The 16,268-nt window shown below is 38.3% G+C and overlaps 1 protein-coding gene across 2 annotated transcripts in view; it reads right to left on the reverse strand.

Annotated features, from left to right (window-relative positions):
- The window catches only part of LOC134748305 (uncharacterized), an 80,002-nt gene that overhangs the window by 57,823 nt on the left and 5,911 nt on the right, over window positions 1-16,268 (reverse strand). Inside the window, exons 2-3 of one of the 2 annotated variants that reach the window (XM_063683058.1) lie at window positions 14,842-15,012; window positions 13,052-13,652 (exon numbers count right to left, since the gene is read on the reverse strand). In XM_063683058.1, coding sequence (XP_063539128.1) covers window positions 13,052-13,652; window positions 14,842-15,012 — 772 coding nt within the window. The remainder of the gene's footprint in view (window positions 1-13,051; window positions 13,653-14,841; window positions 15,013-16,268) is intronic. The other variant, XM_063683057.1, reaches the window with a different exon arrangement.

The following is a 16,268-nucleotide window of genomic DNA, read 5'->3' on the forward strand; positions in this document are numbered from 1 at the left end:
GATATCAAAAATAAAACCGATTCTTAAACCAAGGGGCGCCGCAAACAACCCTAAACCTCGGGCAGGAGCTTCCGGCGCTTCGTTTTCTATGGAAAGCACCACGTGATCTCCGATCAGCCGTCATAGAAAATTACGTGTCGGATGCCTCGGCCCGGGCCCGGGCCTGTCGAGCGTGAGTCATCCTTTAGGTATATCTATGCCTGTAATTATTTTATGTAGCTTCAGATACCAGCAAAAAAATACAGCGAATTTAAGTTTTTCATACCAATTTTGTAATAATAAAAGATAATAGATAATAGATATACCTCATGTCATTGTACATGCAGTTTCCAATCCGACGCGTAGTTTTAAAATGAGAACGAAACTCCGTTTGTATGGGAAGCTGAAATTCGGCTGAGCTTGCTGCGAACTCTTAAGTGACAAAGGAAAAAAAAGGGTTCATCGTGAGCAAATAAAACCGGACAAATGCGAGTCGGACTCGCCCACCGAGGGTTCCGTACTTTTTAGTATAGGGGCAACAGAAATACATCATCTGTGAAAATTTCAATTGTTTATAGCTATTACGGTTCATGAGATACATCCTGGTGACAGACATATGGACAGACGGACAGAGGAGTCTTAGTAATAACGTCCCATTTTTACCCTTTGGGTAAGGAACCCTAATCGTCGGCCTCGGGCTACAGAAGGAGAAAAGATCGTCAAAAATATCATTACACATTACTTACACAAGCAACAGGGGCTTTAGCTAAAAATTTTCACCTCAGCAGCTCGACTAGCCTACTTTCGTCACTCCAGGGAGTGAAACTGTGAAACAAAGTAGCTTTTTAATTTAGTGAAGGCTATGAACTGCCACTTCATACTTCGGGGTCTATTACAAATTCCAAATACATTTTAACTTTTAATATGTTCTCACTACTGAGGTGAAATAGTTATTTGTTATACAAGGGTGCAAAGTTGTACTTTACCCGCGAGTGTGGAATTGAAACACGAGCAAGGGAAAGGGTTATATAGTTGAACCACGAGCGAAGCGAGTGGTTCTAAAATATAATCCTGAGCGTAGCGAGTGTTTTAACACACGAGAAGTAAAATACGTTTGCACCCGTGTGTAACACAAAACTTTTCCCCTCACTATAGCGAGGAAAGTGCAACATCCAAGGCGTTAGATCATCTTCATAACTGGAATCACTCATTTTTTTACGATAATACGATATTATAACAGAAAACTCCGGAAGTTGTGTATTTTTACGTGTCGGAGTCGGTGAGAAAATTTTTGTTGACAATGTTGACATTTCTGACGATGCGTTTTGAAATCGCATCGACTCAACTTGTGCGTTCAGAATTAAGTTCAACATCATTTAAAAAAACAAATGTTTCTTATGGAATTTAAGGTTTATAACTTAAAATCATTAAATAAAGCTAAATTTGGTATTTTTTATTAAATTCTCAAACCATTTGTTTAATGATAATTAATATGGAACGAACCATTATTATGAGCGTTTTACGTTTTGTTATCTGTCAAAAGCGACTTAAACACGCTCCATCCAAGGTCAAATTACTTTCCCCACTAGTGGATAAAATGCGTTTTTCCCCGCTTGTTTTAAAGGATAAAAGACGGCTTCCCGAGCTAGTGAGGGGAAAAATTATATGTGTCACACGAGAGCAGTTATTTTACATCTCGTGTTTTTGAGTCCCTCGCTACGCTCAAGATTCTAACTCAAAATCTTTCGCTTACTCGGGACTCAAAATCAACACTCGCAAGAAAAACCAACTTTCCTCTCTTGTTGCACAAATAACTGTTACCTATATAATATTAGATATATATACATAGATATAGAAAAAGAAAAAATCATAGACCTAAACTTAGATGGAGAGACGATCTGAAGAGTTATGACAGACACTGGTGGAGATCAGCTCAAGACAGAAAAAAATGGGAACGTTTGGGGGAGGCCTTTGCGCGCAAAGCGCCATGCAATTAATTAATGTATATAATTCATATCTAATTCATTATTTTAATCATAATTAAAATGGAAAAAATATTATAAATAATTAAAATTTAAAAGTTATTAATAATTAAAATTTAAAAGTTATTATTATAGATAGCTGTAAATGTAAATTTACTACTTATAAAAAAAATGTTTATAAATACATAAGTAGATACTATTTGCATGTTATGTTACCTGTACCTGCTATGCAGTTAAATGTAAAAAAAAAAAAAAAAAGTATTGTTATGTTAAATTGCATGAAATAAAAGGCTATTATTATTATTATTATTATATATACATAATTTGTCATTCGTTTAAATCTATTTTTAGCGGGTGACGGTAACCTTCTTTACCTACTCGGCTGGCTCCTTCGATATATCCGTTTATATGTATATTTTACAAAGTATTTAGTAAACATGTTGTTCACTCGCGCGGGGCATAATTTTCCGTTTCTAAGTGAGGTTCGTCCAGTCCGTATAGAATTATTATTTTTGTTGGGTCATTGTGGTGATTGCAATTGTGTGCTAACAATTTATATGCTCGAGACGTTCCGTTTGTAGCTTCCTTTATAAAATCGGCATCCTTTATTGGCACAGCTGAATCAGACCAACAAATTGAAAAATCATTAGATTCCTAATTCCTCAGACATTCCAGCCACTCCTAAGACCTGATGCTATAATATAACAGAACCAAATTAACCTATTAGTTTTGTGAATAGACTAACGCCTTATGAGATGTATTAGGGGCATATATCCGAAGTGATACGAACACCCGTTAAACGTGCTCGTTCCATTTGTACAGACACTTATGAAGAAAGTTCTCTGCTCATACCTCTAAAACAACAGAGATTAAGTGAGCGATATTTGACCCATATAATTCAGAATTCAGAGTCTGATTATTCACCGACACTTACACAAACGAAACGCCTATAAGTCCTTTATAGGGTGGTTTAACCGGTTTTTGGCCAGTTAAGCAAAACGTCGAATTCAAATGGATTTTATGAACAATATATTCGACAAATCTTTGTCATTTTATGATTTTTAGACTAAAAATATCCCACCAAAAACATTTTCATGTAAAATGTTGCTCAGACGAAACCATAAGGCTCGCACATTGTCAAAAAGTTATCAGATCTCTTGTAGAGCCAAGCTTCTAACTCTACAATGCCTACTTCACAAACTCTACACCTTAGTCAAATTATGTGGCTTGGCCCGTGGCCGTTTCGTGGCCGTCTCATAAACGTAAGGTTCTTCTTGCTCGTGTAAAGGGATCAAACTTCTTAAACTAAATTTTTGTCTGCCAATGTTTTGCCACTTCTAGCCCTCGGGGTGTGGCCCTCAGGAGATCTTCCTCAGTGCATATCGTTGAGCACAGAGAACACTGTCTCATGTGTATTGTTGTTTGGTAAGGTAAAACGTAAGGTAAAAAATTGATTCACTATTCATCTAATATATATATTACGCGAGGCCGATTTTTGTACATCCCATCAGATCTACAGTTATGGTCCGATTTTGATAAATGATATGTCATTAGATTCGTCTCATGCTGGAGAGTTGCATAAAACCCCTTCGGGGTTTTTAATTTTTTTCTGAAAAAGTACTGAAAAATTAATTTGAAAAAGTTAAGTTAATTTGTGAGTTTCACCACGTGACATGTGATCCCTATTTTGACTCAAGATGTCAAGATGACCAAATAATAATAAACATGAATTGCACTCAAACCTGGAGTAAGTTGTTCAGCATGATGAAATATTATTTTTGAGGGCAACATAATATCCGCAACACTTAAAACAAGTACGAAAATACAAATAGTACATTATTGTCGAGGCTCGGAAGTAGCTACTTGCAGGCTGAGGATTCGTTTTAAATGGACGACCTTGGGATTGAATCCGAAGCCAGCAAGTAGCCTTCCAGCCGAGTCATATATAGTGCTTTTCTCAAAAATGGCGCAATAAATGCAAATATAATAGAAATATTTTACAGAAGCGACGTTCTTATGTATATACTAGCTGTTGCCCGCGACTTCGTACGCGTAGATTTGTATGTCGGTGGTTATATATTCTACATGAGCATAATATAGAACATTATGCAGCAAAAGATCAGTAGGGACGGTTAATCATTTGTTAATAATTATACAACGCATGAAATTAGTCTTTCACAAACTACGAAGTTTCAAGACCCTAACTGAAAAAATTATTCCCGATATAATCCCTCTCGACCCTCTTAGAAGATTTACAAGTCCACTATTTAAAAAAAAATTCGCTCCCGAAACTATTAATACAAACTTTTCAAAATCAATTTTCGTCTATTTTAATATAATGCCCTATTTACCAAGTTTCAAGTTCCTAGCTTAAAAGAAAATTTGTACCACATATAAACTTACATCCCCTTTTTAACCCCTTTAGGGGTTGAATTTTTAAGAACGTTGAAATAACTTTTTTGGAATCTTATCCAATGCCTTTCTAAGAAGTTTCAAAGCATTTGTAATAGATTCACTTTGAACCCCTTTTTAACCCTTTTAGGGGATGAATATTTAAAAACGCTTAAATTACTTTTCTTGTGTTCTAATAATATATGCCTTTATACAAAGATTCAAGTCTCCATACAAACTTTCAACCTCATTTTTACCACCTTGGGGGGTGAATTTTCAATAATGCTGAAATAGTTTTTTTCTCTTTTAATTATATATATTTCTATGAAGTTTCAAGTACCTAGCTTAAAATAAAATTAGGACCACGACAAAATTTCAACCCCTTTTTAACCACTGTAGTGTTTAAAAATTACACGCTGAAATCACTTTTCTTGCATTCTAATAACATGCCTTTATGCAAAGATTCAAGTCGCGCACTTAAAAAAAATGTTTGACCTCCATACAAACCTTCTACCCCTTTTTCACCACCTTAAGGGATGAATTTTCAAAAACGCTTAAATTATTTTTCTAGTATTTTAATAATATGCCTTTATACAAAGTTTCAAGTCCCGCACTCAAAAAAATCTATGATCTCCATACAAACTTTCAACCCCTTTTTCACCACCTTAGGGGATGAATTTTGAAAAACCCCTTCTTAGAGGATACTAACGTCATATAAGCTATCTATTGTGAAAAATTCAGTTCACTAGGTCCAACGGTTTGGGCTGGGCGTTGATTTAAGTGAGTCAGTCAGTTAGTCAGGACTTTTACGTTTATATATATATAGATTTTCACAGAAAAAAGTAAAAAGATTTGCTTATAATTTGCTTTGCCCCCGTTTTATTTTTTTAATTAAAAATGGAAGTGTATTTTTCTGCTGAAAATACGCCAACCTATTTGAGACACCTAGATAGCCGCGGTACCAACATTATAATAATAAGTACCGATCATCTGTTTGGCTGTTTAATGAACCTATGCCTTCATTTGATATGGCCACTTCAACTTTTAAAAAGTTTGGAACTCGACAAATAATGGAATTTGTATGCAACATTGCAGTCCCGAAATCGAGACTGCAATGTTTTTAACTTTTTAATTTTTTGACTGACCATAAACTACGCACTTCACGACCTACTTTTTAACCGGCAACGTTGACTTGGACGTCCATTTTTGAGAAAAATATTTTTTCTCAAACATGCTATGTAATATTGATATTACGTTCTTTATATTAGGCTGGGAAGTATCACGTTTCAGGCGCGGCTAGACGAGAGGTCTGTAATGAAATTTCATACAAAGTTGCAGGCCTAGGCCGGGAAGTGGCTTTTTTTTAATTTCTATTTCACATATAATTGTGGCATTCAGCCATTAAAAAAAACTATAAGCAATATTTGCTTTAATGATTCTCTCCATCTATGTTTGAAATAAGACAGTCCTTTGACAAACTATATACCTATATTAAACGTTTGAGAAAAGCACTATACATACATCGGCGTGAAAACGGGTTGTCGGCCTCATAACTATCCGGCCTCACTACGTTCGGCCGTATATTCTATTCGGCCGGCAACCCCTTCCTTCCCGGCCTCTGTAGTAATGTACTAATGTACTATTACAGTTTGTTGACAATGAATGACAGTAAACATATTGTGTCAACTTTTAAGGAGACTATTATGTCAATACTCTAAATTGCCAGGTTGTTTTCATTTTAAAAATGTTGATATATGCAAACTTTTTTCGCGTCAAGTGCGAGTTGGTCTCGTGATCGAAAGGTTCCGTGTCACTACATATGCATATTGACTAAATGTAAAAAACTGGCCAAGTGCGAGTCGGACTCGCGCACGTAGGGTGCCGTACCATTATCCATTCCATTATATATATTACGCGGTTGTTATGGCTATCAGATCTACAGTTTTGGTTCGATTTTAATAAATTATAAGTCATTGGATTTGTCTCATGCTACAGATTTGCAATAAGCTCTTAATTTTTTTGATTTTTTCCCGATAGAGTACTCAAAAGTTAATTTGAAAAAATATACCACGTGACCTTTGTTCTGACTTGACATTGAATTAAACTCAAACCTCTATCCAATGTACCTATATGTAAGGTATCTAATCCATTCAAATATTTGTTTTGAGACGGTAACGTGTAACGTGCATACACCACACTAAAAATTATATTATTAAAATTGGTTTGAGACGGTAACGTGCATACACCACACTAAAAAATATATTAAAACAACATAAATTATATTATTGTGTTTGACAAATGATACTCTGCGTGATAGAGTCAGAAATGATGATATCCGCAGTAGAACCTGGGCGGGGCACATTGCTCGCAGAACTGATGGCCGGTGGGGCCGGAAGGTTCTGGAGTGGCGTCCGCGTACCGGAAGACGAACTGCCGGTAGGCCTCCAACGAGATGGAGCGACGACCTGGTGAAGGTCGCGGGAATTCGGTGGATGCGAGCGGCACAGGATCGGTCGGAGTGGCGAGCCTTGGGGGAGACCAATGTCCAGCAGTGGACGTCTATCGGCTCACATGATGATGATGATGTTTGACAAACATGTCATGTGTCATCCACATCGTACTCATCAAGATGACACATGTTTATTTTATTGTTGCTTTGGCACATAGAAGGTAGGATCCTATAGAAGTGGCCTACCACGTGCGCCCGTGAGGGACAGAATTTGTAGCCCACCAATAACCATACAAAACGGTGGGGAAAAGCATCTTTATTTACTTCAAAAAGCACGCACGCGAGGATTGTTCTTATCTTTAAAGTAAACGGTCAGCCAATTTTCCGCATCGATCCGCGACCTTGGTGCGGTGCGGCGTATGTGCGATCGTGTGTAAAAGCTGTAACATACTACCGCACCGCACTGCGATCTTGGTGCGCCACACTCATAAGGCAGAGCGAGAAAGAGAATATCTCGAAAAGCCGTATGGTGCTGTCAAAATATCTCTTTCTCGCTCTAACTTATAGCTGCGTACGTAACGTACGTACGGTGACCACCTGGCACACAATCAATACGTGCGCCGCACCGCACCAAGACCGCGATGAGGTGTGGTAGTCTCTAACGGATTTTACGATAGTCTGTTAAATATGGCTATAATATTTCTTTCTCGCTCTAACTTATAGCTGCGTCCTTAACGTACGTACGGTGACCACCTGGCACACTATCGATACGTGCGCCGCACCGCACCAAGACCGCGGTGAGGTGTGGTAGTCTCTAACGGTTTTACGATAGTCTCTTAAATATGGCTATAATATTTCTTTCTCGCTCTAACTTACCCCCATAAGTAACAGCGAGAAAGCAATATCTCTTTCTCGCTCTTACTTATAGGTGCGTCGCACAATGACCTTGGTGCGGTGCGGTAATGTGTAAGCCGCTTAAGGTGGGTCGCCGTATGCTGAGAGCAAGAAAGCGAGCGAGATATTTTGACGGTACCAAGGTCGCGGTCCAGTCGTTGTACAGACTTTCAAAAAGTAAATAAAAAACCGGCCAAGCGCGAGTCGGACTCGCGCACGAAGGGTTCCGTACCATTACGGAAAAAGACAGCAAAAAAAATCACGTTTGTTGTAAGGGAGCCCCATTTCAATATTTATATTGTTTTTTTTTTAAATACCACGACGGTGGCAAACAAGCATACCCGCCTGGTGGTAAGCAGTCACCGTAGCCTATGGACGCCTGCAACACCAGAGATATTACATGCGCGTTGCCGACCCTTTAAAAACCTGTACACTCCTTTTTTGAAGAACCCCATACTGTAGCCCCTCGGGAAAACCTCAGCTCATTCCACAGCCGAAGCGAACGCGGGAGGAGGTGTTTTTAGTATTTGTGTATAGCAGCAACAGAAATACATCATCTGTGAAAATTTCAACTGTCTAGCTATCACGGTTCATGAGATACAGCCTGGTGACAGACAGACGGACGGACAGACGGACAGCCGGACAGCGGAGTCTTAGTAATCGGGTCCCGTTTTTACCCTTTGGGTACGGAACCCTAAAAAACTAAATTAGGTCAGAGCGTGGTCAAAGGGTCTACCGCGAAAACCGAAATTTGCTAATTGCGGGGATCTTTCTCTTTTATTCCAATGAAGGCGTAATTAGAGTGACAGAGAAAGATGCCCGCAATCTGAACTTCGAACTTCGATTTTCGCGGTTATAGCCCAGACACGGAACGTCAGGTTTTCCATATAAAAAACCTTAAATTGGAATGCTAGAAGTTGAAATTATATTGGCGCGTATAGGTATGTGGTCGATAAATCGTACTATGCCTGGAAAAGGGTTAAATCAGAGAACTATGATTAAATTTTTTTGACACGCATGTGGTTCATAAATGCCTGGAAAAGGGGGTTAATATTTTTCTTATAGGCAAAAAAGCAAATCAATGAAGGTCGCATCGGTAAGTCAGTAAGCGGTCATTGTCGTTAAAAAGTAAAGCAAAGAAAAGGTTGAGAAAATGGGATCACTGTGTGGAGATTGTATAGGGGAGAGTGGGGCATGACGGGGTACTTAACGTTTCAAGTCCAATAAAACTGAAAATGCTATTCTTTTTAAGGTTTTGTTATTTTTATTTTATATCTTTGGTAATCAGTCTTTCATAATCAACACTTACTAGGAACTCTAGGTAGATAATTAAATTAAAAACAAAATGACAAAAGGTGCCTTCTCCATCTTGCCCCCTAGGTAGGATAAGATGGGGTACCCCTATGCGGCAAGATGGTGTGATAGGAATGATTCATAGAAACAGTATCTTTAGGGACTTCAATTTTTGGCTATTAGTACCGTCATCTGATAACTTCTCACGAACTGTTTTTACTTTTATTTCATAAGTCGACTGAGGGACAGAAGCTGATTTTGCAACTAACATGTGTACCCATCTTCCCTTCTATAACAGCATCCACCGCTTTTTTCATGGCCTCTACGCAATTCCTCATCACTTTAAAACTACGGCGGGCAAGACGTACCCCGTCTTGCCCCCATGTGCCTAATGAAATCCGATTTTTTTTGTAAAAAAAACCATTCCGTATTTGAAACCAAACAAGTCCTTAGCTGTTGGCGTGATTGCTGGTCCATAGGAATAAATTAACACTATATTTGGGCTGGTGATATTAAGACAACAAACATAGGTTTGTGTTAAATAAAAAAAAAATATGATGATGTATTGTGGTATTTGGTTAAATAAAATAAAAAAATACAAGGAATATGGCAAAAACAGTTTTATTGCAAATAATTAATTAACGACACCATTTTGTCTCGCCGGTCACTGTGCGAACTGATTGCCATGATGGCGACGCATCGTCATGCAATAACGGGATTCTGGTTGGTCACTCGTGTCGCCATATAAAGCCGCTAACCAGTCATACCCGCCACCCCGTCTTGCCCCACTCTCGCCTACGTATACATACACTGTACCCGTTTTTATGAATCTTTTTACATGTAATGTTTTGATAGGATACTTTATGTACCCGTTTATATTGCTTTTGAGTTTTTTTTATTTCATTAAGCGTTTAGTATGCGTTTAGTCTTAGACTGAGCGGAGCGAGGTGGGGGAGCGATGAGCGAGGAAAAAATCCACCGATTGAATGGAATAAAATCTCCGCTCTATAATTTTAATGAAGTTCTATTGCTGGATTTTTTCCCAGCTTACCGCTCCGCTCCAGTGGACAGGCAACCTAACTTTTAGAACCATTCTAGCGGCGTTTTGACGCCGCAACGGGTCTAGTTATTTTTTATTATACAAAATAGTTCTTGTAGTAACGAAAACGGCCAAAGGCAATGTAAGCAATACTTTGAATCTGGAGTCAAATAATAGTTATTTGTTATACAAGGGTGCAAAGTTGTATTTTACCCGCGAGTGTGGAATTGAAACACGAGCAAGCGAAAAGATTCTATAGTTGAAAAGTATAGTTCTAAAATAGAATCCTGAGCGTAGCGAGTGTTTTAACACACGAGAAGTAAAATACATTTGCACCCGTGTGTAACACAAACTTTTCCCCTCACTATAGCGAGGAAAGTGCAACATCCACAGGCGTTAGATCATCTTCATCAACTGGAATCACTAATTTTTTACGATATTATAACAAAAAACTGGAAATTCTGTATAATATTGTCTTCGGTTACCGCGATAGTTACTCATGAAATAAAACTATGAAAACGGATTATATCGCGTATATTGAATTTATAATACATCCCGACGTTTCGAACTCTTTACAGCGTTCGTGGTCAACGGGCGGGTCACCCGTTGACCACGAACGCTGTAAAGAGTTCGAAACGTCGGGATGTATTATAAATTCAATATACGCGATATAATCCGTTTTCATAGTTTTATTTCATGGAAATTCTGTACTTTTACGTGAGAAGTTTTTAAGTAAAATTTTTGTTGACAATGTTGACATTTCTGACGTATGAAATGTCAATGATGCGTTTTGAAATTGCATCGACTTAACTTGTGCGTTCAGAATTATATTTAACATCATTATTAAAAATCAAACGTTTATTATGGAATTTTAAGCGAAACGGCCAAGCCACATATTTTGGCTAAGGTGTAGAGTTTGTGAAGTAAGGGCTTGTATAGAGTTAGAAGCTAGGCTCTACGAGAGATCTGATAACTTTTTCACAGTGAGAGCCTTAACCCTTAAATGCATAATGATGTATATATGCATCGTATATTTGATGGTCCGTGGCTCAATATGCAGCTATCCAAAATATTATTCCCTCAATCTATACAACATGACACATCTATTTCAATTTATTAAAAAGTTATACAAAAAATCATGCATTTAAGGGTTAAGGTTTCGTCTTGGCAATATTTTACATGAAAATGTTTTTGGTGTGATTTCATTTTTATTTGTAAGTTGCTTATGAGAAGCTAATTAATATAAGCTATTAATTCCCCATACAAAATTTCACCCCCTTAGGGGCTAAAAATTTCAAGTTTTTGAATTTTTCTGTTGTTTGTGTACTACGACTATCTTACATACCAAATTTCAGCTAGGATTTCAGGAAGTATCCCAAAGGTTTTGATGAGTGAGTGACGAAATCGGGGTTTTCTAGATATGAATAAAATCTAAGGTATAAGAGCTCTAACTTATAGCTGCGTCCTTAACGTACGTACGGTGACCACCTGGCACACTATCGATACGTGCGCCGCACCGCACCAAGATCGCGGTGAGGTGTGGTAGTCTCTAACGGCTTTTACGATAGTCTTTTAAATATGGCTATAATATTTCTTTCTCGCTCTAACTTACCCCCATAAGTTCTTAAAGCAATAAGTAAGAGCGAGAAAGCAATATCTCTTTCTCGCTCTTACTTATATGTGCGTCGCACAATGACCTTGGTGCAGTGCGGTAATGTGTTAGCCGCTTAAGGTGGGTCGCCGTATGCTGAGAGCAAGAAAGCGAGCGAGATATTTTGACGGTACCAAGGTCGCGGTCCAGTCGTTGTACAGACTTTCAAAAAGTAAATAAAAAAACCGGCCAAGCGCGAGTCGGACTCGCGCACGAAGGGTTCCGTACCATTACGGAAAAAAACAGCAAAAAAATCACGTTTGTTGTAAGGGAGCCCCATTTCAATATTTATATTATTCTGTTTTTTTTTTTAAATACCACGACGGTGGCAAACAAGCATACGGCCCGCCTGATGGTAAGCAGTCACCGTAGCCTATGGACGCCTGCAACACCAGAGATATTACATGCGCGTTGCCGACCCTTTAAAAATCTGTACACTCCTTTTTTGAAGAACCCCATACTGTAGCCCCTCGGGAAAACCTTGGCAGGGAGCTCATTCCACAGCCGAAGCGTACGCGGGAGGAGGTGTTTTTAGTATTTGTTGTATAGCAGCAACAGAAATACATCATCTAAAAATAAAAGATTTATGTAAAGAATAGAATATACGTTGTATAAAATACTAAGGTAATTTTGCGAGCACTTTGCGAGTCAAGAAATTAAATGTTTGTGAAAAATTCAGTCGTAAATATATGTAACGTTTGACATATTAGGGCGATTGGTTATTGTAACTGATATTGTTCTACCAGGTCCAGCATTGAAAATAAATGTTACATTTGACATACCAGGGCAATTGGTTATTTTAAATGTTATTGTTCTACCAGGTCCAGAATTGAAAATAAATTTAACGTTTGACATATTAGCGCAATTGGTTGGTGTAACTGTTATTATTCCACCAGGTTTACCATTGTAATTAAATATAACATTTCTCATAGAAGGGCAATTCATTAATGTAACTCTTACTGGCCCACCAGGTTCACGAATATTAGTTTGTTGTATATTTGAAACTGACCCTGGCTGTGAGGATGCAGTGTCACTGGTTGACTGCTCACTTGCCCTTCCTTCCTGCTGAGAAGGCAATAGAAGCTGAGAATTTGATCCAGCAGACTCTGGCCAATCTTCAATCTGGCTGCCGTGTACTGGTTGATAATGAGCAGCATAGAAAATAAATTTTACATTTGACATATTAGGGGCATTGGTTATTGTAACTGTTATTATTCTACCAGGCCCAGCATTGAATATAAAGTGAACGTTTAACATATTAGCGCAATTGGTTAGTGTAACTGCTGTTATTCCACCAGGTTCACCATTGTCATCAAATGTAACATTTCTCATATTAGGACAATTGTATATTTTAACTTTTACTGGTCCACCAGGTCCACGAATATTAGTTTGCTGTATATTTGAAACTGACCCTGGCTGTAAGGATGCAGTGTCACTGGTTGACTGTTCACTTGCCCTTCCTTCCCGCTGAGAAGGCAATAGAAACTGAGAATTTGATCCACCAAGTGCAGACTGTTGGCAATCTCCAATCTGGCTGCTGTGTACAGTGGTGGTTGATAATGATAATATAATGATAATACAATAAAGATAATTAGCAAATGGCAGTGTGCTGGAAGATTCTGGCTTGGTATCAATTTTGATTTTATCAGGACTGTAATGCTCAATGTTAACCGGAGGGTCACGGGAGCCTGGCTGTGGATCTGTGTTAAGTGATAGACGTGGCTGGTGTGATGCTGACGAGGCGTTGTGAACATCTTCATGAGACTTGGCTGTTTTGATAGTGTTAGTTGCGAAAACAATATTTCTTGGGTTGTTTTTAAACTTATTCATAATTTCATCCCGGATCACAAATGATTTGGTAGTCTTAGTTTTGGTGTCTCGCATTTTGAAAGTCACTATGTTGTTGTTGATGGTAATATTATTAGTCATCTCGATTCCTCTACATGCACCATTGATGCCCAAGGTCAGCGCATCCTGCAAAAAGGTTAAAAAGTGAACACACTATAGTATGTATAATATGCACCTAATAAAAAAATAGAATCATGAAACTTAACGGAATAATTGACAGATAGGATATAGACTTTAAATTGGCAGTAAGATATAATTTCAGTTTTTCTTTTTTTACATTAAAATATAAATGTTCAAAACTTAGTCCAATATTTAGGGCTATGATGGTCGCCTTTTTATCATCTGTCACTATGCCTGACACGTTCTAAGTATGAAAGTGCGAAAGTGACGCATGTCATGACAAGTGATAATAAAAATGCGACCATTTTTATGGTCGCATTTTCATTCCGCATACGCATATACGTTAGAATATAGAGTTAAACCAAGAAAAGTCTGCAACGATTTTGATAGCATACGCAGTGCAAGTGTTATTTATACGTCATTATTTCATAAAAGTTTGACGTTTAAAATAACACTTGCACTGCGTGCGCTATTAAAATCGATGCAGACTTTTCTTGGTCTAACTCTAATACTCTTTACTGGCACAGATTAAAAGATACAGCTTAATTAAAGAAAACAATTTATTAGAGGTTAGAGCTAGACAACAGGAAAGTTTCAACTAGACAACAGTTTCTTCGTTCATCAGCGATCAGACAATCGTTAAACAGCGATTTCTTCCCGACAACCTTTGGGTAGCGGAAACAAATAATTTAATCAAAAGGCTATAATACCTACTGGTATTGCAAATACGCTATGAAGCCTACTTTCATACACACAATAAATAAACATACACATAAGAAAATTAGAATAGGGATACATAAACATACATAAAAACAAAAAACAAACCGAAATATAAGTAGCTAAATATAACAACAACAACAACAGCAACATGTCAGCAACCGAGTAAAAAATAACGATTATGTATATACATACAAACACTAAGGCAGAGATAGATAATGATCTTAAAGTCGTTTTTTTTAATACCTTAAGAGATTGAGCGCGTCTAATGTCCAGAGGTAGAGTTCCAGAGACGAACAGCTTGAGGATGGGACATAAAGAAGCAGACTGCGTGACCAACTCAAAAAATTTAGATGATAGAAACGCTCCTTAAGTTAGCGGGGGGTTGCGGGAAGGAATACTGACATGTGTGACCACTGCAGCAGCAGTATAGGTACTGGTGTAGTGGTATTTTTGTTTACATATGTAGGTACGTTACCTTGCTGGCCACGTGGTCCTGCAGCTCCCGCTCGGTGACGGCGGCGCCGGGCTGGCGCACCACGAAAGCGGTGGGCAGCTCGCCCGCGCTCTCATGGGGTGCGCCCACCACGCCGGCTTCAGCCACGCCCGGGTGCTGCAGCAGAAGGGCTTCCAGCTCCGCTGGGGCCACCTGCAGAAGGGCAACTTTTCATAAATTGTTTGTTCCTTCGCTTTGAATATTTTGAATACTAAGTAATTCACTTTTTTTTAAATATCGGTATCAGTTAATTCATTCCTGGATTTTGAACACCCAGTAATCTTGATTAGGGGTGTCTATATCTATCTTTGAAGGAGAGCTAGTCCCGGAAAAAGGTACATAACTAGAATTAGACCAAGCTAAGTTGGCAGCGATTTTGATAACCTAAACTGTGCAAGTGTTATTTTAAACGTCAAAGTTCTTTTAAATTATGACGTTTAATTAACACTTGCGCAGTCTGTGCTATCAAAGTCGCTGCCAACATAGCTTGGTCTAACTCTATACAATTTTGAGAGCATGAAACAGGGTGTCTGGCCACTGTTCCTTGGTGGAGGTCAGAGTAGCAGGCCACCAAAGGAATTCCCCTCGCAAGGCGCGATTGCCGACCCGAAATTTACAAAAATGTCGACTTCTTTATTTAATTTTTAACGAATGGAACTGCCTTCTGACACTCCCATAACCTACAGGGGAAATTGAGCCTTAAACAGGCGAACTGAGCGTTTGATGTTCTCTTAACTACCAGACGTGTATACCTCCCGCGTCAAATGATGGTCCCTATGCTATGACAGTTCATTCAAGTCTCTTGTGGTTGGGCTTAATTAGAAAAATAATTGAAAAAATATGTTTTTGCCGTATTTTTATTAATTAAATCCTACATTCCTAAATAAATTAATGTGCTAAGTTTCCAAAAACATGTCTAGAGTTAGACCAAGCTGCATCGATTTTGATAGCACACGCCAACGCACACGCAGTGCAAGTGTTATTTTAAACGTCAAACTTCTATGAGATTATGACGTATAAATAACGCACTGCGTATGCTATCAAAATCGTTGCAGACTTTTCTTGGTTTAAATCTACACAAGTTTTTAAGTGACAGCTACTCCATATAAAAGTGGACTCTCATAGGGACCATCATTCGACGCGGGAGTTACCTGTAAGTTGTAATAGGTACCTATAAATAATTGTGATTTTCAGAGAAAACATTCATGATCATGACTGTAAAGAAGTATCATTCCATGTACAGTCAGCAAAGCTTTTAGCTTGGCATTGGCACCCTTGCAGACCGTGTTTTCGCCATTTTGACATATGCTGCGATGCACTATCGGATTAGGACTAACCTCGAAATCTGTAGAACAGTCCTGAAATTTGGTATGCATGTGTCATTTTCATGTCCACACTATTAGACATTT

The sequence above is a fragment of the Cydia strobilella genome, chromosome 16, assembly GCF_947568885.1.
Source record: "Cydia strobilella chromosome 16, ilCydStro3.1, whole genome shotgun sequence".
NCBI classification, from domain to species: Eukaryota; Metazoa; Arthropoda; class Insecta; order Lepidoptera; family Tortricidae; genus Cydia; species Cydia strobilella.